Here is a 22,603-nt window from a genome sequence, read left to right on the forward strand (position 1 = left end):
AACAGGTCCACTGATGATGCCATAGCCCTGACACTACACACTGCCCTGTCACACCTGGAGAAGAGAGACACGTATGTGAGGATGCTGTTTGTAGATTACAGCTCAGCATTCAATACCATCGTTACCTCGAAGCTGGACAGGAAACTGCAGGATCTAGGACTGAGCAGCTCCCTCTGCAGCTGGATCCTTAGCTTCCTGTCTGACAGACGCCAGGTGGTCAGACTGGGCAGCATCACCTCATCCCCCATCACACTGAACACTGGTGCTCCACAGGGGTGTGTACTGAGCCCTCTCCTGTACTCACTCTACACCTACGACTGCACAGCCACTAACAACTCCAACATCATTGTGAAGTTTGTGGACGACACTACAGTGGTGGGTCTTATCACCAACGGTGATGAGACGGCTTACAGGGAGGAGGTCAGCGCCCTGACCCACTGGTGTCAAGACAACCATCTCACCCTCAACGTCGCAAAGACAAAGGAGTTGATAGTGGACTTCCGGAGGTGCAGAGAAGTACACACCCCCATCACCATCAACGGCGCTGCTGTGGAGAGAGTGAGCAGCTTCCGGTTCCTTGGTGTACATCTGGCTGAGGATCTTACGTGGTCAGTACACACAAACAAAACAGTGAAGAAGGCGCAGCAGCCTCTTCTTTCTCAGGAGACTGAAAAGATTCGGCATGAGCCCCCGCATCCTCAGGACCTTCTATCACTGTGCCATTGAGAGCATCCTCACTGGATGCATCACCACCTAGTATGGCAACAGCACCGCCTACAACTGCAAAGCTCTCCAGCGAGTAGTGCGGTGCTCTGAACGGATAATTGGAGGTGAGCTTCCATCAGGAAGGAGGTTCTGCAGCATCCGGTCCCGTACCAGCAGACTGAGAGACAGCTTCTTCCATCAGGCCATCAGACTGCTGAACACGTCATAGACACCTCAGCTTCACTACTGGAACTTCAACATTATGCACTCCATACTGTACAGTAATGCCATTTCTTTGCACAACATCGAACTGCTAACCTCTGTATATTTTATTTTATTTTATATATATGTATACACACACACACACACACACACACACACACAAATGTATATACACATGTTTGGTATACATATTCAGCAATGCGCATACATTCTTATATTTGTACATATATTTATTCTTATAAATCTCAGATTCCCATTCTTGTATTTTGCTTTGTTCCTATGTTATTGTATTTGCTGTTGCTTGTGGGGCTCGCACACAAGAATTTAACTCGCATGTGCTGTACCAATGTACCTGCACATGTGATGTGACAAAAAAAATGGTTTGATTTGATTTGAGAGGTAGTAAGGAACTCTGGCCAGCTTTACCCCCTCTGTTTACCATTCGGTTTAACAGTTGTCATAATGAAACAAAAAGTCCAGGGCTGTGTGTGTGTGTGTCTGTGTGTTGTTACGAGTTCAAAATTGGGGATGGAGACAAGAGGAAAAACCACAATAACAACACTGGTCCGGTCGGGTTGAGTCAAACGATGATTTTAATGATCACACACGTGGGAGATGGACACTGATGCAGACAGCCTCAGATCTCTAAATGGTGGAGCATTGATCAAACTCTTATAGCCTCTGGTGCCTCCACCTTATCATAAAAGCCTAAACATTCACATGCTTTCTCTCACACGGCGCCTAAGCTACGACCTTGGCTCCCCGTTTATCTGCTCCTGCTGAGATGGGGCAGAAAACTCCAGCATGTTCTGTTCTAATCAGACAAATAAGGCGATGACTTTCTGCAAACAGCATTTCTTATAACTCAGCAGTATAATGCATCATAAAACAATATCATTCATTCACAATAAATCAGCAGTCTACTTTAATGCAAATCAGTTTAACAAATGCAATAGTTATCAGCTTCTTCTAATTCAGGAGAATAATGCAAACTAAGACTACATAATAATTCACAATCTTTAATTAGGGGTCTAACATGGCATAAAATAATATTATAATCTAACAGTGTGTATTTAAGTTAACAGAGTGAAGCAAACAGCTTGATGCCATTCTGGAAATGAGTGGGGAACAGATGAGTGAGGATTAGGTACAACTCCAGTATTCAGTCTGGGATAGTCCCTTCATGATCCTGTGCACATTCTGTTTTTATCTCCGCTTTGTTGCTCTGTCTCATGTCACTGTGTGTGTGTGTCTGTGTGTGTGTGATAACCCCAGTAAGAAGTGAGTTCTGTTCCTGGGCTCCCACAGAGCAACGTTTTTGTCATTTTTTTGTCAAAGCTGCCCATTTCATTTCAAAGCTGTGACAGACTTTAGACTGATTTGCAACACACACAAAAACACACATGCAAGGTGGAAACACTTTCAGTTTTGTTATGAGTAGGGGGGTGGGGCAACATTGCTGCTCAAATTCCCTTCTTTTAATTCTGTGATTTCAAAGAAGTCATGTGATTGCATGGTCTCATCGTCCCTCCTCTGAGGGTATAAAACTGTGCAACCCTCCCTTCTCTGCCTCCTCAGCATCACAGAGCTTCCTGATACAATACAGGTAAGATCACTTGAAATGCTGGAATCAGGGGATCAAGATAAAATTACAGATTACAGAAAGAGAACATTTAACTAATTGAAAATGAAGATCCTGATTGTAATTATTCTGCTAATCATCAGATCGGTGTGAACAGAAAGATTTACCAAATGTAATTCTTTAGAAATAGATGGGATTAATTTTTTTTGTTTTACTCCAGAGCAAGATTTTCCTGACACCTCACTGTGTGGATCTCTGTCATCAACATGGCAACGTAAGTACAATAAGTACAGTTAAGAGATACAGTTATCTTCATGTTTTAATATATCATCATGCGCATTATCACCAAAACTGATCGTAAAACTGTACAATTGAGTGAGCTTATCCTTACAATATTGATTTTTATTTTGGTAAATGTATTTGCATTTTAGCCTCACCTATGAGCTTGTGCCAAGGTGAGGTATCTGGTGTCCAGAATTCATAAAAATTGCTATTCCTCCTGAAGTAATAGTCAGAATTTAGGTTTTCAGATAGCGATCACATACAGTTAGGGGTGGGTTTAAAAAAAACTGATTTCCTGATTAAAATCAAATTTAATTTGAATGTGATATCGAGTCATTACATTTTGAAATTGATTTTTAAATATAAATGTTGTTTTACTACCAAACAGCAAAAGTCAGAGTGAATTCATGAGGATGTTTATGTGAAGCGTAGTTTGGATCTTCTTTTGCTGCTGGTTCAGTCAATATTCTTTGGAGAGACATCAAACCAACAGCTTTAGAATCAGCGCAAATCAGGGTGTGAACACAAAGCTCGACCCGTCGGCAGATCAGAGTCAGCGAGCTGTCGGCTTTCAGCCCCGACCGTGTCCGTGCTGTCGGGTGAGAGAGGCGACATCTCCCTGATTCTGATCCGCAGGTCTGCGCTTTGTGTTCACGTCTTTGTGCAGAATCCAAGCTAGAATCAATTTTAATAGATAAATCGATAATCAAAACCCACCCCTAGAAACAAGTGGCTCTCGTGTCTTTCACTATGTCATTATAAGTGGAGCTTATGAAGCTCAAGTTTTGTGGCTTTTCACAGGCGCTCAGTTTTATGGCTAAATCGCATAAAGCTGCTTCTGTGATCCAGGGTGGGGATTTAATAGTGCTGCCTTTCTAGTTTTAAGAGGAGCCACTTTATGGTAAATGGCCTGCATTTGTATAGCACTTTTCTAGTCCCTAAGGACCCCAAAGCGCTTCACACTACATCCAGTCATCCACACATTCACACACTGGTGATGGCAGCTACTTTGTAGCCACAGCCACCCTGGGGCAGAGGCGAGGCTGCCGGACCACCACCAGTAGGCAAACACGGGTTAGTATCTTGCCCAAGGATATTCGGCATGCAGCCAGGAGGCAGCCTGGGATCGAACCACCGACCTTCTGATTAGTGGCTGACCTGCTCTGCCACCTGAGCTACAGCCACCACACAGAGCTCAAATTCTTAGACACTGCGAATTGAAGGAGGCCACATGCCATTTAATATCATCAGTTTCAGGTAGATTATTATCAAACAGTTGCACAAATTCCATTGACACAGCTCAGCTGCTTGGCAGTAAACACTGATCATCATTTAAATCCATAGTGATTCCCTGTCTCCATCAGTCTGTGGAGAGGTGCTGCTGCTCTCCTGCTCACTGCCACGCTGACTGCAGCCTGAACTCGCTGCTGTTCCACAGTAACTGCCGTCAGATTAATTGGTGATGGTCAAACAGATGTGTCATAGTGTCTGACCTCTAAAAGCTCTTGGAGGTTGGGCATCTTTATAATTACAGTGCAGGTGGATTTATAGATGTAGTAAAAAACTGAATTAAACATGTTGGCTTCTTTTGGCATCAAAATCCCTTTTTTGTTGAATCTGCTTAAACAGGAAGCAACTATGACTGCCAGTTTTGCATAATAGTAACGTAAAGGTTGTTGCACTTGTTATTCTGACTTAATTAGAACAACCAAAAATATCATATGAAATGTGAATCGGTCTGTTAATTACTCAGAACATTAACAGATAATTACTTATCAGTTAGCAGGTATGTCAACAGACGAGGTCAGATGTTGAGATAGAGGAAACATGTTACAAATAAATAAAACACTGATGAACGTAGTTGTCAGAGACCAAGCAGTAAGACATAGAAGACGCAGGTGTTTAATTCAAAACTGGGGTTTTATGACCCAAAAATAGGAATAATAATTAACAAAGCCAAAACTTAAACAGGCAGACCAATAAAATAGGTCAACTAAATAAACTAAACTCCAAATAACAACTAACAAAACCTCAAACAAACACAAGACAAACTGACCTGCTAAAATGACACATGAGGGAGACAAAATGGCTGCCATATAACCAACTAACACAAAACAATTTAACAAACTCCAAACACCCTCCAGGCAATGAAGGATGTGGTTTAGTCCAACGAGGTTGTCGGCAGTAGTTCAGATCCCCAAGCCCTTTGCCACACCTTTTGCCAACTGGGAAGGAGAAGCCATGCCCCAGGTAACTCAAACAAAGAAAGGTGTATAACATAAAACAGAACTTTGACTTTGCAGTGTTGATATAAACTAAACTCATAAAATCAACTAAAATAACTCCATATATGGAGTGCACACAGCAAATCTCACACATCAGCATCACAGATATCAACACATGATGAAAAAAAATGAATAAAGAAACATATTAGACAATTAGTAAAATATATTTAAAGTAGTGACTGCAAAGTAAACTAAAGTGAAGCAACTAGTGGTGAGGTGAAGAGCTTACCATGTGTGGCTTGCTATCAGAGTATAATTTTTAAAATATGTTTAAAAAGGTGTTGATATAAAAAAATGGTATAGTTTGTTACAGATTCAAATATTGGGGATGGATAAAGGAGGAAAAACCACAATAACAACACTGGTCCGGTCGGGTTGAGTCAAACGATGATTTTAATGATCACACACGTGGGAGATGGACACTGATGCAGACAGCCTCAGATCTCTAAATGGTGGAGCATTGATCAAACTCTTATAGCCTCTGGTGCCTCCACCTTATCATAAAAGCCTAAACATTCACATGCTTTCTCTCACACGGCGCCTAAGCTACGACCTTGGCTCCCTGTTTATCTGCTCCTGCTGAGATGGGGCAGAAAACTCCAGCATGTTCTCTTCTAATCAGGCAAATAAGGCGATGACTTTCTGCGAACAGTATTTCTTATAACATCATAAAACAATATCATTCATCCACAATAAATCAGCAGTCTAATGTAATGCAAATCAGTTTAACTAATGCAATAGTTATCAGCTTCTTCTAATTCAGGAGAATAATGCAAACTAAAACTACATAATAATTCACAATCTTTAGTTAGGGGCATAACATGGCATAAAATAATATTATAATCTAACAATTTATATATAATAATGCCAAATAACAGTTATTGATTTCTGTTAATAAACAGTCATGATTTAAGTCAAAGCCCAGATGTCTCTCTGTCCAAAGTGTTTGACCTTAGCTGTCCGTCTGATATACTCAATTCTAATTGTCTCTCTTGGTCACTCACAGCGAAAATCTTAGCATCTTTAACTCTGCTATTTGCTGATATTTGGACAGCACACATGATGGAAAGGAGGATTTCAGTTGATGTGCACATGAATGATTTGTGTTTCCTCTGCAGGTAGAAAGTGTGTGTGAGCTGATGTGAATTGAGCAGCATGGATCAGTGTGATGCAAATTTGCAAAAAAAACCAACCCAGCATGTGCATCAAAATAAACTATTTCCAGCAGTGCAATATGAGTCCTAAGCATCCCAGAAACGACACAGAAAAGCATGAAGTCAAACTTGACTTTTAAAAACACCAGTGTAGGCTCATAAGGCCCTGAAGGCAAAAAGCGAAATTTTCCACGAAATGACGTCACTTCCGGTTTCGGGCAGGTCACGGCGGACATGCGATAGTTCGCGCTGATGGACGTAGGAAGTGTTACGAACAGCTGATCGGATCGGCAAAGCATGTTTCTGGAATATTATGCTTTTTATTCAGTTTTTGCAAAGCTATATGTGGAAGGAAACTGTGACCGAGGACAAGCTAAGATGTAAGTACAACTCCTCCGGTTTCATATGCAAAAAAATTATTGCGCTAGCTCACGTGGTTGCAGTGCTACCGGGATTTAGAAATAGTTACGCAAAACGGAGCGTGCCCACTCCGACCGGGTTTAAAGGGTTAACAGATTGCAAAACTGGGTTGGCATTTATGATTTATGTGTCTGTATGTTGAAACATGCCTACTTATCTTAAATGTCTGGCAAAAAACCGAAACTTAACAAATTTTTATTTTTGCTTCTCAGGACCAGGGATATGTCTTCAAAATACAAGAACACCATCCTCAAAAGTGTTCTTATCAGTTCAGGACCTCCTCCTGTTTACCAGCTAAACCCAAAGAAAAAAATGTTTGGAACGCTGACAAAAATGACTGTTGGTGAAAAAAATCAAAAAAAGACAAATAAAACCATCTTACTTGTGGGTGAAACAGGAGCAGGAAAATCTAGTCTGATCAATGCTTTGGTCAACTACACGATGGGAGTGAAGTGGGAGGATGAAGTCTGGTTTAAGATCGTAGAGGAGGAGGAGAAAAGTCAATCAGAAAGTCAGACATCAGATGTGATGGTGTACGAGATCTTTGGTTTTGAAGATGAAACTCTGCCCTACTCTCTGACCATCATCGACACGCCTGGATATGGAGACACCAGAGGGACTGAACATGATGTCATTGTTAGTGAAAGATTATTGGACTTGTTTCGATCAGATGACGGAGTTCAAGAAGTTCATGCAGTGGGTCTAGTGATGAAGGCGAGTGATAATCGACTGAGTGATCGATTGAGGTACATCTTTGATTCAGTCATTTCTCTGTTTGGAAAAAACCTGGAGAAAAACATTGTGGCCCTGATCACACACTCAGATGGTGTAACACCTGAAAATGCTCTTGAAGCTCTTGAAGCTGCAAAAATAAAATGTGCCAGAATAGAGGATGAGCCAGTTTGCTTCCTGTTCAATAACCAACAGGAAAAAGAGAGAAAAAAGAAAGACAAGGTGGGTTTGCATAACGCATGGAGAGTATCAGAGGGAGGAATGAGTGAATTCTCAGAATTCCTGGAAAATATTGAACCTCAGAAACTGATGACAACTGTTGAAGTGTTAAATGAACGCATCAGATTGACAGCCTGCATTCAAAACCTGCAAGAAAGAATAGATTTTATTGAATTAAAACAGACAGAAATAAAACAGACTCAAGAGGCTCTGAAGAAACACGAAGAAGAGATGAAGACAAATAAGCAGTTCACTATAGAAATTGATGAGGTCTACAAAGTTAGAGAAGATATCGAGGTTGGGTGGTGGTGCTTGTTGGGTGGGTATGAAGGAGCTGTCAGCTGTAAAGTCTGTGAGGAGAACTGTCACTATCCTGGATGCACAATAGCCTGGTATCCCGAACAGTGTGAGCTCATGACAGGAGGCCGCTGTACTTCTTGTACCAAGAAGTGTCCTGCATCAGATCATGTGAAAGAAAGGAAGATCTATGTAACCAAGACACGTCGTGTCAAAAAGACTGATGAAGAAACGAAAAACAAGTATGACAAGAACAAGACAGAAAGTGAGGACAAGTCCAGCCTTTTGGAAAATCTAGAAAAGGAAATGAACCAGCTGACAGCAGAGAAGTCTCAGTGGCTGGAGGAGTCCTACCAACATCTTCTCAGACTGGAGGAAATCGCTCTGAATGTTTTTTCTCTGTCCACTATTGTACACTTAGATATATTAAGTGAGAAGATGAAGGAGAAAGGAGACTCAGAGAAGGTCCAGAAACTGGAGGAGATGAAAAGCAGAGTGGATGAAGGTACCAGAGGAGCTCTGCAGTACATACCTGCAGTTATGAAAAAAGTTGGGCAAACCTTATGGAACAAGATGAAAACCCATCAGACAGATATGTAGAATTAAACTCAAATCACGAGACATTCTCATGGTTTTACAGAAAATACAGTTTTCTGTAAAAATTGCATATGGAAATGTTTCACTTGCAGATTTAATCAGTTATCAATTAAACATATCAGTTTACTCTGTCATTGGTAATTGGCCTCAGGATGATGAGAGCAGCTACAACCCAGACTTTGACCATTATGCTAAATGTTCTGATGAGTCCTGTCTCAAAAGACGTCATCACTGAATTTAGAAAACATACTCATGTAAGTAAGTAAAGTAAAATGTTATTTATATAGCACCTTTCAAGATAAAATCACAAAGTGCTTTACAGAGGCAGAAAAATCTCAAACAAAATCAACCAAAAGCAGTTTAAACAGATACGTTTTTAACTGCTTTTTAAAAGACACGACTGAGTCCACAGATCTCAAACTCAAAGGGAGCGAGCTCCAGAGTCTGGCAGCCGCTGATACAAACGCTCTGTCACCTTCTGTTTTTAACCTTGTAAGCGGGACAACCAGCAACCCCTGGACACAAGACCTCAGGGACCTGCTGGGGTGATAAGAAAGAAGAAGATCACTTAAGTAAGTTGGAGCTACACCGTGCAGGGCCCTATAAGTCATGACTACGATCTTAAATTGGACCCTGAACTTGACAGGGAGCCAGTGCAGCTGAATCAGCAGGGGCGTGGCATGGGAGTGTTTGTGATGCTTTATCAGAGGCCTGGCAGCAGCAGTCTGAACGCCCTGCAGTCGTTCCAGGGAGGCGTTACTTAAGCAAGTAAACAAGGAATCACAATAGTCTAAGCGAGATGAAACAAAAGCATGAAGAATCATTTCCAGTTCAGAGCGTGACACAATGGGACTCAGTGATATTTCTTCAATGGTAAAAACAAGAGCGAACCAAAGATTTAACGTGTGTGTCAGAGCTGGGTCAAAGGTAACACCAAGGTTCCTAATGGAGGATTTAATATATGAAGCAAGAGGGCCTCGATTTTTAATGTCCAAAAGGTCACATTCATTAGGGGTCAGACAGTGGAATGTGTTGAGTATTATAATCTAATATATGTTGGAACAATGATCGACTGAAAACTGAACTGGGAGACAGACTGTGACTGTGTAAAAAAAAAAAAAGGGGGCAAGAGCATTTGTTATGTTTGAGGTAAATTTTCTGGAGTCTGTTTTCTCATTTTCATTGGTGTCATGATTTGGATATTTATCTGTAAAAAAGACAGAAAATCGCTCACTCTAATTGTTAAATGGGCTAACAAGCTGACGTTTCCTTCATTATGTTGTATTGTGCTTATTTGTGCAGTTAGAATTGCTAACTTAATGCAGACTGGCTTTATACTGACAGCTTCAAATAAAGTAACCTGAATGTGTTCCTTTTTAATCTCTTCATTACAAATAAAGTTTGTTGGAAATAAGTTTGGAAACAAAAAAGTTTTATTTTCTCACTGTGTGTAATGCATGCTTGTACTTTTAAAGCAGTTTTAGGAAAATGTGTAGATTACAAATGACTAAAAGTCTGTGAATACTTATTTTTCCCCAGTGTCTTTCATTTCTGTGTGGTTGAGTCCAGTGATACTATATAAAGCATATTATACTGAGTTAACTATTTATAGCCAATAATCCGATGCTTTCACAAAATTGACTGTTAGCATGAACATAAAGATATTGCTCTACTGTGACACAGGAATTTATTGAAGTTCAGTTAAAAAAAATTAAATGTCATATTTACTCAAAATACACTTTAATTACTATTTTAAATGCTGAGAACATGCAAATTTTTCTTTTTTTCTATTTTCTGGACAGTTATTGTTACTCCCCTCGAGTCTTAATAAAGCTCAACTTGTTCTTTGCGTTTTAGCTGACATTTATTTCGGACAGGAGGATTCTCCAACGTGTCTTAACCTGTAATGATGTCCAACCACAGCCGATACAATGCCGTCAGAACTAAAAAGAAATACAAACTTAAATGAATATTCTTAATAAAGTCCTTAAGCATTATATGTAACGAAACATTCCAACAAAAGGATCAATAAAATACACATTACACTTCACACTACGGTAATTGCACTTGAATGTCACACAACACTCGCATATATACATACAACGATAAGAAACAAAATAAAACATTTACCTCATTGGCCTCACTCAAATGGAATAAAAGTTTCATTTTTACGTCGTGGGGAGGTCCAAAAAAGGCACTCTTTATTTATCTTTCTGTAGACGTGCAAACCTCGTGGCTCGTCTCTTAATTAGCTTGCTGAATGTGCCAGCCAAAAAAATGCCCTCTTAGCAAGAACAGACGGAACTAACCAATAACACAAATAACACATTTTAACATATAAACCTAAACAACTAAACATTAATTACTATTTATTTCTTAATATTTCAACTACTTATTGTTTCAACCTTAAATATCTACTGACATGAACTTAAATGCGAGAGTTGCCTATGACGGCAGCTACAGTTATCATTTATTATCAGGTCCACAATGTATTCTTATAGACTGAAGCTGGGAAGACTGAAGCTGGGAACAAGCAGCCAGCTGTGCTTAAATCCAGTGAGGACGCTTTTTAATGATCAATACAACAGTTTATGAAAACAGTGTGATAATATCCTTAACATCCTAATATCTTTATCATTTCTTAACATAAAACTTATTGTTGCAGCCAGGAGCAGTACACATGTGATCCCCCTTAAATTATTTTTTAATTTTAGTGTCCTTATTTTCCTCTGAGTTGTCAATTCTCTCACTAGTTAGCTAACATAAAATATTCCAGCTATTGTTGGTTGCAGCTAATAAGTCTATTTGCTATCTCATTTAGTGCTCAGCTCCTGTGAAAACTAAGGTCTCAAATCAGAAGTATTTGACTCTGTGGTATAATTCTTAAACACAAAGCCTTTATTAAAAACAAAAAGGCCTCTGTAAAGTTCAGTAAAGGTCAGAGGTCACTACAGGACAAATTCCTTGATTTTAAATCTGTTTTCTGAAATTTAGACCTCGACACTCGAGAGACCAAAAATCAATTCATGGGAAAACATAGAAAAGATGAGACAAGACCCGGCTGTCCATCTGCATAAAAATGTCAAAGGTCACTCTTTGAGTGTGCCAAGGTTCACATGTTTGACAAAAGCTGTGTCCCAAAATGTAGGCCGCATCCTTCGGAGGACCCGGCCTTCGCGGTCTACGTGGGCTGAGTCCTTCGAAGACGGAGAAGGCCGGAAGTGCGAGGCTGTGAAATTGGACGGTCTAGCCTTCAGATCTGCGTCACCGCTGTGTGGGTGGAGTTTAATAAACTCGGCCATCTGCTCCTTGCTATCTAAAATATTACAGGACACTGGCGTAAACTCTCGACCGTCTCACACTTCTGTTTAATCAGTTTTCTGTTTGACGTGTATTCAGCTGTGTGAAAATCCCGGAGGAACCCACTTGATGGATTAATAACGTTTTATTTTATCTAATAATCTAATAACTTTGATCTCAGCCAAACCGATTTACTCCGGAACAAATAAAACACTGAAAAAAGCCCAACAATAACAGGTTGTCTAAGTGACTTAAAAAACATATTTTTCACAAGGTGCAGTGCAGATCTAATGAATCCAACTGGCCACTCGTAACAGTGACTATTTAATATTTACTGGTTAGTGGCAAAGTTTCACCTCCTATTGAACAGTGTTCTTCTGACGTCAGTTCCCTTTGTCACTCTGCCAGATCCCGTTGGCTTTATTGAGCGAGGTGTTGCTACCCTGTGTGGTATCCTTTATGGCTTTCTCGACAGCATCAGCCAAGGGCAACTTGTCCTCTGCTTCTGCCTCTCTATGGTAGAAATAGTTGAAGTTGGAAACAATGACGGGAACAGGCAAGGCAAGGGTCTGAACATCGAGCGGGTGGGTAACAGATGTCTCCGAAAACGTCGGCACACTTTTGCCAATATGCGATGTCTTGATAGACCGAGCAGATATTTGATGTTTACACAGCTACTTTCTCCCCTTAATATATGTTAAAAGTTTATTTTGTGACTCAGAAAGATTAATAAGACTAATTTTAAAACTTCGTAGCGGCCGCCATTGTTGGGAGCTGAAATTTGGCTGAATTCTGGGATATGGTGGGCCACGAAGGACACACCCGACCCATCCTTCAAATTCGGGGAAATGAAGGACGCATTTGAAGGAGTCGACGAATTGGGACAGCCTTCGTCGCCTGGCTTTGACGTAATTGGCCTTCAAATGCAGCCAAAGACAGATGGTTTGAAAGAGGAGTGAAAGAAGCCATTTACGTCCACTGTGAAAGACCATCTTTGAACAGAGGCGGGGTTTACGACACCAACTGTCCACCATCTATAATCCAGTTTTGAGATCCATCACAGACAGCTTAACGTCTTTACTTTTCTATATAAAGCGCCATGAGACAGCTGTTGTGAGTTTGTGCTATATGAATAAAACTTTACTTTTATTCCATTTTGAAAAACGTTAATTATTTTGAATTTGTTGCTTTCGGGTGAACTCCTGCTCCAAAACTAGTGCAGCAGAGCTTCTGAGAATATAAAGCTAAAAGAAACATAATTATATGTTTGGCATAAGAGATGACCTAACAGGAAACTGACTGCAGGACACACAGGGCTTCAAGCACAGTAAACAGATTTAAAATCAAGGAATCTGACCTTTAGTTACCTCTGACAGTTTTTTTACTCACATTCAGGAATTTGAGCCAACAACAAAGATGAGTGTTGACTTCAGGAGAGCACAGAGAGATCACTGTCCAATTAACATCCATGGATCCTTTTCAGCATCATCTTTGTCACTGCTGATTCCTTTGTGTCATCATGTGTTGAGAAGAGAGAACAGTTATAACGGAGGAGCAAAAGGAAGTTCTGAAATCTGCATCCAACAAGGAATGACAAGTGTTGGCTCACCAAGAGCAGGTCACCTACTGATTGGAAGATTGGTGGTTTGATTCCTGGCTCCTCCAGTCTGCATGCTAAGTATCCTTGGGCAAGATACCCCAAGTCGCTCTCCGATGCATCCATCGGAGTATGAATGTGGTTAGCCAGCACTAAGTTCAGAGAAAGTGTGTGAATGTGGCACTTTGTATAGAGCCCTTTGAGTACTCCAGAAGAATAGGTCCATTTACTGGTTTGGCTCCAGTTGTTATAGATTCAATGATGTTGTTCCTACAGATACATGTCAGCATCTTTATTGTAGTAAAGTCTTGTAATCTGAAGATAGAAACAAGGCAGCAAACAGCTCCATGATCTGATCTTAATGATGTTGTTTTTATTCCTGTCTGTCAGAACTGGATTGGAAACTATCAAAGGTCTAAAAACAGCCTCAACCCTCCCACAGAGCAAACTTTACACACGTCATCTTTCAGCTACAATCTTTGTTGCAGGGATCTTCTGCCAAACAAGGCTGAGAGAAGATTTCTTACAGCTGTCATGTTGATGCTGTTTCAATCTTTGGGCAAACACACTCATATATTAGGGCTGATATCAGGGCTGCACAAGTTCTTTGTGTCTGTGATCATGAATAATAGAAGTGTGCCTGTTGAAGATCATGTTTCTACATTATTATATGTCCTGTTATTGTTCTGTGTTATATTCAGCTTATCATAAAAGCCTAAACATTCACATGCTTTCTCTCACACGGCGCCTAAGCTACGACCTTGGCTCCCCGTTTATCTGCTCCTGCTGAGATGGGGCAGAAAACTCCAGCATATTCTGTTCTCTTCTAATCAGACAAATAAGGCGATGACTTTCTGTGAACAGTATTTCTTATAACTCAGCAGTATAATGCATCATAAACAATATCATTCATTCACAATAAATCAGCAGTCTAATGTAATGCAAATCAGTTTAACTAATGCAATAGTTATCAGCTTCTTCTAATTCAGGAGAATAATGCAAACTAAAACTACATAATAATTCACAATCTTTAATTAGGGGCATAACATGGCATAAAATAATATTATAATCTAACAGTGTGTATTTAAGTTAACAGAGTGAAGCAAACAGCTTGATGCCATTCTGGAAATGAGTGGGGAACAGATGAGTGAGGATTAGGTACAACTCCAGTATTCAGTCTGGGATAGTCCCTTCATGATCCTGTGCACATTCTGTTTTTATCTCCGCTTTGTTGCTCTGTCTCATGTCACTGTGTGTGTGTGTCTGTGTGTGTGTGATAACCCCAGTAAGAAGTGAGTTCTGTTCCTGGGCTCCCACAGAGCAACTTTTTTGTCATTTTTTTGTCAAAGCTGCCCATTTCATTTCAAAGCTGTGACAGACTTTAGACTGATTTGCAACACACACAAAAACACACATGCAAGGTGGAAACACTTTCAGTTTTGTTATGAGTAGGGGGGTGGGGCAACATTGCTGCTCAAATTCCCTTCTTTTAATTCTGTGATTTCAAAGAAGTCATGTGATTGCATGGTCTCATCGTCCCTCCTCTGAGGGTATAAAACTGTGCAACCCTCCCTTCTCTGCCTCCTCAGCATCACAGAGCTTCCTGATACAATACAGGTAAGATCACTTGAAATGCTGGAATCAGGGGATCAAGATAAAATTACAGATTACAGAAAGAGAACATTTAACTAATTGAAAATGAAGATCCTGATTGTAATTATTCTGCTAATCATCAGATCGGTGTGAACAGAAAGATCTACCAAATGTAATTCTTTAGAAATAGATGGGATTAATTTTTTTTTTGTTTTACTCCAGAGCAAGATTTTCCTGACACCTCACTGTGTGGATCTCTGTCATCAACATGGCAACGTAAGTACAATAAGTACAGTTAAGAGATACAGTTATCTTCATGTTTTAATATATCATCATGCGCATTATCACCAAAACTGATCGTAAAACTGTACAATTGAGTGAGCTTATCCTTACAATATTGATTTTTATTTTGGTAAATGTATTTGCATTTTAGCCTCACCTATGAGCTTGTGCCAAGGTGAGGTATCTGGTGTCCAGAATTCATAAAAATTGCTATTCCTCCTGAAGTAATAGTCAGAATTTAGGTTTTCAGATAGCGATCACATACAGTTAGGGGTGGGTTTAAAAAAAACTGATTTCCTGATTAAAATCAAATTTAATTTGAATGTGATATCGAGTCATTACATTTTGAAATTGATTTTTAAATATAAATGTTGTTTTACTACCAAACAGCAAAAGTCAGAGTGAATTCATGAGGATGTTTATGTGAAGCGTAGTTTGGATCTTCTTTTGCTGCTGGTTCAGTCAATATTCTTTGGAGAGACATCAAACCAACAGCTTTAGAATCAGCGCAAATCAGGGTGTGAACACAAAGCTCGACCCGTCGGCAGATCAGAGTCAGCGAGCTGTCGGCTTTCAGCCCCGACCGTGTCCGTGCTGTCGGGTGAGAGAGGCGACATCTCCCTGATTCTGATCCGCAGGTCTGCGCTTTGTGTTCACGTCTTTGTGCAGAATCCAAGCTAGAATCAATTTTAATAGATAAATCGATAATCAAAACCCACCCCTAGAAACAAGTGGCTCTCGTGTCTTTCACTATGTCATTATAAGTGGAGCTTATGAAGCTCAAGTTTTGTGGCTTTTCACAGGCGCTCAGTTTTATGGCTAAATCGCATAAAGCTGCTTCTGTGATCCAGGGTGGGGATTTAATAGTGCTGCCTTTCTAGTTTTAAGAGGAGCCACTTTATGGTAAATGGCCTGCATTTGTATAGCACTTTTCTAGTCCCTAAGGACCCCAAAGCGCTTCACACTACATCCAGTCATCCACACATTCACACACTGGTGATGGCAGCTACTTTGTAGCCACAGCCACCCTGGGGCAGAGGCGAGGCTGCCGGACCACCACCAGTAGGCAAACACGGGTTAGTATCTTGCCCAAGGATATTCGGCATGCAGCCAGGAGGCAGCCTGGGATCGAACCACCGACCTTCTGATTAGTGGCTGACCTGCTCTGCCACCTGAGCTACAGCCACCACACAGAGCTCAAATTCTTAGACACTGCGAATTGAAGGAGGCCACATGCCATTTAATATCATCAGTTTCAGGTAGATTATTATCAAACAGTTGCACAAATTCCATTGACACAGCTCAGCTGCTTGGCAGTAAACACTGATCATCATTTAAATCCATAGTGATTCCCTGTCTCCATCAGTCTGTGGAGAGGTGCTGCTGCTCTCCTGCTCACTGCCACGCTGACTGCAGCCTGAACTCGCTGCTGTTCCACAGTAACTGCCGTCAGATTAATTGGTGATGGTCAAACAGATGTGTCATAGTGTCTGACCTCTAAAAGCTCTTGGAGGTTGGGCATCTTTATAATTACAGTGCAGGTGGATTTATAGATGTAGTAAAAAACTGAATTAAACATGTTGGCTTCTTTTGGCATCAAAATCCCTTTTTTGTTGAATCTGCTTAAACAGGAAGCAACTATGACTGCCAGTTTTGCATAATAGTAACGTAAAGGTTGTTGCACTTGTTATTCTGACTTAATTAGAACAACCAAAAATATCATATGAAATGTGAATCGGTCTGTTAATTACTCAGAACATTAACAGATAATTACTTATCAGTTAGCAGGTATGTCAACAGACGAGGTCAGATGTTGAGATAGAGGAAACATGTTACAAATAAATAAAACACTGATGAACGTAGTTGTCAGAGACCAAGCAGTAAGACATAGAAGACGCAGGTGTTTAATTCAAAACTGGGGTTTTATGACCCAAAAATAGGAATAATAATTAACAAAGCCAAAACTTAAACAGGCAGACCAATAAAATAGGTCAACTAAATAAACTAAACTCCAAATAACAACTAACAAAACCTCAAACAAACACAAGACAAACTGACCTGCTAAAATGACACATGAGGGAGACAAAATGGCTGCCATATAACCAACTAACACAAAACAATTTAACAAACTCCAAACACCCTCCAGGCAATGAAGGATGTGGTTTAGTCCAACGAGGTTGTCGGCAGTAGTTCAGATCCCCAAGCCCTTTGCCACACCTTTTGCCAACTGGGAAGGAGAAGCCATGCCCCAGGTAACTCAAACAAAGAAAGGTGTATAACATAAAACAGAACTTTGACTTTGCAGTGTTGATATAAACTAAACTCATAAAATCAACTAAAATAACTCCATATATGGAGTGCACACAGCAAATCTCACACATCAGCATCACAGATATCAACACATGATGAAAAAAAATGAATAAAGAAACATATTAGACAATTAGTAAAATATATTTAAAGTAGTGACTGCAAAGTAAACTAAAGTGAAGCAACTAGTGGTGAGGTGAAGAGCTTACCATGTGTGGCTTGCTATCAGAGTATAATTTTTAAAATATGTTTAAAAAGGTGTTGATATAAAAAAATGGTATAGTTTGTTACAGATTCAAATATTGGGGATGGATAAAGGAGGAAAAACCACAATAACAACACTGGTCCGGTCGGGTTGAGTCAAACGATGATTTTAATGATCACACACGTGGGAGATGGACACTGTATGCAGACAGCATCAGATCTCTAAATGGTGGAGCATTGCTCAAACTCTTATAGCCTCTGGTGCCTCCACCTCATCATAAAAGCCTAAACATTCACATGCTTTCTCTCACACGGCGCCTAAGCTACGACCTTGGCTCCCTGTTTATCTGCTCCTGCTGAGATGGGGCAGAAAACTCCAGCATGTTCTCTTCTAATCAGGCAAATAAGGCGATGACTTTCTGTGAACAGTATTTCTTATAACATCATAAAACAATATCATTCATCCACAATAAATCAGCAGTCTAATGTAATGCAAATCAGTTTAACTAATGCAATAGTTATCAGCTTCTTCTAATTCAGGAGAATAATGCAAACTAAAACTACATAATAATTCACAATCTTTAGTTAGGGGCATAACATGGCATAAAATAATATTATAATCTAACAATTTATATATAATAATGCCAAATAACAGTTATTGATTTCTGTTAATAAACAGTCATGATTTAAGTCAAAGCCCAGATGTCTCTCTGTCCAAAGTGTTTGACCTTAGCTGTCCGTCTGATATACTCAATTCTAATTGTCTCTCTTGGTCACTCACAGCGAAAATCTTAGCATCTTTAACTCTGCTATTTGCTGATATTTGGACAGCACACATGATGGAAAGGAGGATTTCAGTTGATGTGCACATGAATGATTTGTGTTTCCTCTGCAGGTAGAAAGTGTGTGTGAGCTGATGTGAATTGAGCAGCATGGATCAGTGTGATGCAAATTTGCAAAAAAACCCAACCCAGCATGTGCATCAAAATAAACTATTTCCAGCAGTGCAATATGAGTCCTAAGCATCCCAGAAACGACACAGAAAAGCATGAAGTCAAACTTGACTTTTAAAAACACCAGTGTAGGCTCATAAGGCCCTGAAGGCAAAAAGCGAAATTTTCCACGAAATGACGTCACTTCCGGTTTCGGGCAGGTCATGCGGACATGCGATAGTTCGCGCTGATGGATGTAGGAAGTGTTACAAACAGCTGATCGGATCGGCAAAGCGTGTTTCTGGAATATTATGTTTTAGTTGCTGCAAGTGCTTTTTATGCAGTTTTTGCAAAGCTATATGTGGAAGAAAACTGTGACCGAGGACAAGCTAAGATGTAAGTACAACTCCTCCGGTTTCATATGCAAAAAAATTATTGCGCTAGCTCACGTGGTTGCAGTGCTACCGGGATTTAGAAATAGTTACGCAAAACGGAGCGTGCCCGCTCCGACCGGGTTTAAAGGGTTAACAGATTGCAAAACTGGGTTGGCATTTATGATTTATGTGTCTGTATGTTGAAACATGCCTACTTATCTTAAATGTCTGGCAAAAAACCGAAACTTAACAAATTTTTATTTTTGCTTCTCAGGACCAGGGATATGTCTTCAAAATACAAGAACACCATCCTCAAAAGTGTTCTTATCAGTTCAGGACCTCCTCCTGTTTACCAGCTAAACCCAAAGAAAAAAATGTTTGGAACGCTGACAAAAATGACTGTTGGTGAAAAAAATCAAAAAAAGACAAATAAAACCATCTTACTTGTGGGTGAAACAGGAGCAGGAAAATCTAGTCTGATCAATGCTTTGGTCAACTACACGATGGGAGTGAAGTGGGAGGATGAAGTCTGGTTTAAGATCGTAGAGGAGGAGGAGAAAAGTCAATCAGAAAGTCAGACATCAGATGTGATCGTGTACGAGATCTTTGGTTTTGAAGATGAAACTCTGCCCTACTCTCTGACCATCATCGACACGCCTGGATATGGAAACACCAGAGGGACTGAACATGATGTCATTGTTAGTGAAAGATTATTGGACTTGTTTCGATCAGATGACGGAGTTCAAGAAGTTCATGCAGTGGGTCTGGTGATGAAGGCGAGTGATAATCGACTGAGTGATCGATTGAGGTACATCTTTGATTCAGTCATTTCTCTGTTTGGAAAAAACCTGGAGAAAAACATTGTGGCCCTGATCACACACTCAGATGGTGTAACACCTGAAAATGCTCTTGAAGCTCTTGAAGCTGCAAAAATAAAATGTGCCAGAATAGAGGATGAGCCAGTTTGCTTCCTGTTCAATAACCAACAGGAAAAAGAGAGAAAAAAGAAAGACAAGGTGGGTTTGCATAACGCATGGAGAGTATCAGAGGGAGGAATGAGTGAATTCTCAGAATTCCTGGAAAATATTGAACCTCAGAAACTGATGACAACTGTTGAAGTGTTAAATGAACGCATCAGATTGACAGCCTGCATTCAAAACCTGCAAGAAAGAATAGATTTTATTGAATTAAAACAGACAGAAATAAAACAGACTCAAGAGGCTCTGAAGAAACACGAAGAAGAGATGAAGACAAATAAGCAGTTCACTATAGAAATTGATGAGGTCTACAAAGTTAGAGAAGATATCGAGGTTGGGTGGTGGTGCTTGTTGGGTGGGTATGAAGGAGCTGTCAGCTGTAAAGTCTGTGAGGAGAACTGTCACTATCCTGGATGCACAATAGCCTGGTATCCCGAACAGTGTGAGCTCATGACAGGAGGCCGCTGTACTTCTTGTACCAAGAAGTGTCCTGCATCAGATCATGTGAAAGAAAGGAAGATCTATGTAACCAAGACACGTCGTGTCAAAAAGACTGATGAAGAAACGAAAAACAAGTATGACAAGAACAAGACAGAAAGTGAGGACAAGTCCAGCCTTTTGGAAAATCTAGAAAAGGAAATGAACCAGCTGACAGCAGAGAAGTCTCAGTGGCTGGAGGAGTCCTACCAACATCTTGTCAGACTGGAGGAAATCGCTCTGAATGTTTTTTCTCTGTCCACTATTGTACACTTAGATATATTAAGTGAGAAGATGAAGGAGAAAGGAGACTCAGAGAAGGTCCAGAAACTGGAGGAGATGAGAAGCAGAGTGGATGAAGGTACCAGAGGAGCTCTGCAGTACATACCTGCAGTTATGAAAAAAGTTGGGCAAACCTTATGGAACAAGATGAAAACCCATCAGACAGATATGTAGAATTAAACTCAAATCACGAGACATTCTCATGGTTTTACAGAAAATACAGTTTTCTGTAAAAATTGCATATGGAAATGTTTCACTTGCAGATTTAATCAGTTATCAATTAAACATATCAGTTTACTCTGTCATTGGTAATTGGCCTCAGGATGATGAGAGCAGCTACAACCCAGACTTTGACCATTATGCTAAATGTTCTGATGAGTCCTGTCTCAAAAGACGTCATCACTGAATTTAGAAAACATACTCATGTAAGTAAGTAAAGTAAAATGTTATTTATATAGCACCTTTCAAGATAAAATCACAAAGTGCTTTACAGAGGCAGAAAAATCTCAAACAAAATCAACCAAAAGCAGTTTAAACAGATACGTTTTTAACTGCTTTTTAAAAGACACGACTGAGTCCACAGATCTCAAACTCAAAGGGAGCGAGCTCCAGAGTCTGGCAGCCGCTGATACAAACGCTCTGTCACCTTCTGTTTTTAACCTTGTAAGCGGGACAACCAGCAACCCCTGGACACAAGACCTCAGGGACCTGCTGGGGTGATAAGAAAGAAGAAGATCACTTAAGTAAGTTGGAGCTACACCGTGCAGGGCCCTATAGGTCATGATTATGATCTTAAATTGGACCCTGAACTTGACAGGGAGCCAGTGCAGCTGAATCAGCAGGGGCGTGGCATGGGGGTGTTTGTGATGCTTTGTCAGAAGCCTGGCAGCAGCAGTCTGAACACCCTGCAGTCGTTCCAGGGAGGCGTTACTTAAGCAAGTAAAGAAGGAATTACAATAGTCTAAGCGAGATGAAACAAAAGCATGAAGAATCATTTCCAGTTCAGAGCGTGACACAATGGGACTCAGTGATATTTCTTCAATGGTAAAAACAAGAGCAAACCAAAGATTTAACGTGTGTCAGAGCTGGGTCAAAGGTAACACCAAGGTTCCTAATGGAGGATTTAATATATGAAGCAAGAGGGCCTCGATTTTTAATGTCCAAAAGGTCACATTCATTAGGGGTCAGACAGTGGAATGTGTTGAGTATTATAATCTAATATATGTTGGAACAATGATCGACTGAAAACTGAACTGGGAGACAGACTGTGACTGTGTGTAAAAAAAAAAGGGGCAAGAGCATTTGTTATGTTTGAGGTAAATTTTCTGGAGTCTGTTTTCTCATTTTCATTGGTGTCATGATTTGGATATTTATCTGTAAAAAAGACAGAAAATCGCTCACTCTAATTGTTAAATGGGCTAACAAGCTGACGTTTCCTTCATTGTGTTGTATTGTGCTTATTTGTGCAGTTAGAATTGCTAACTTAATGCAGACTGGCTTTATACTGACAGCTTCAAATAAAGTAACCTGAATGTGTTCCTTTTTAATCTCTTGATTACAAATAAAGTTTGTTGGAAATAAGTTTGGAAACAAAAAAGTTTTATTTTCTCACTGTGTGTAATGCATGCTTGTACTTTTAAAGCAGTTTTAGGAAAATGTGTAGATTACAAATGACTAAAAGTCTGTGAATACTTATTTTTCCCCAGTGTCTTTCATTTCTGTGTGGTTGAGTCCAGTGATACTATATAAAGCAGATTATACTGAGTTAACTATTTATAGCCAA

The 22,603-nt window shown here is 40.1% G+C and overlaps 2 protein-coding genes across 5 annotated transcripts in view; one reads left to right on the top strand and one right to left on the bottom strand.

Moving 5' to 3' along the window:
* LOC147333447 (E3 ubiquitin-protein ligase TRIM21-like) overlaps nucleotides 1–22,603 on the bottom strand; it is a 525,380-nt gene that overhangs the window by 225,458 nt on the left and 277,319 nt on the right. The gene's annotated exons all lie outside the window — the stretch shown is intronic.
* Nucleotides 1,937–22,596, top strand: LOC147333455 (uncharacterized). 4 transcript variants are annotated; one of them, XM_086267318.1, is made up of 5 exons: nucleotides 1,937–2,533; nucleotides 2,730–2,783; nucleotides 14,982–15,009; nucleotides 15,208–15,261; nucleotides 19,359–22,596. In XM_086267318.1, exons 4-5 carry the CDS (start codon nucleotides 15,254–15,256, stop codon nucleotides 20,992–20,994), a joined length of 1,644 nt encoding a protein of 547 aa, XP_086123444.1. In that variant the 5' UTR covers nucleotides 1,937–2,533; nucleotides 2,730–2,783; nucleotides 14,982–15,009; nucleotides 15,208–15,253; the 3' UTR covers nucleotides 20,995–22,596. The 4 variants fall into 4 exon arrangements, with proteins under 4 accessions (XP_086123444.1, XP_086123464.1, XP_086123457.1 ...); XM_086267338.1 differs by lacking the exons at nucleotides 14,982–15,009; nucleotides 15,208–15,261 and adding exons at nucleotides 6,863–8,422; nucleotides 15,993–15,998 and having other exon boundaries at nucleotides 19,359–22,595; XM_086267331.1 differs by lacking the exon at nucleotides 14,982–15,009.

The sequence above is a fragment of the Aulonocara sp. 'chitande type north' Nkhata Bay genome, linkage group LG3, assembly GCF_057382095.1.
Source record: "Aulonocara sp. 'chitande type north' Nkhata Bay isolate Kocher_YH1m ecotype deep benthic linkage group LG3, A_spYH_male_GT1.1, whole genome shotgun sequence".
NCBI classification, from domain to species: domain Eukaryota; kingdom Metazoa; phylum Chordata; class Actinopteri; order Cichliformes; family Cichlidae; genus Aulonocara; species Aulonocara sp. 'chitande type north' Nkhata Bay.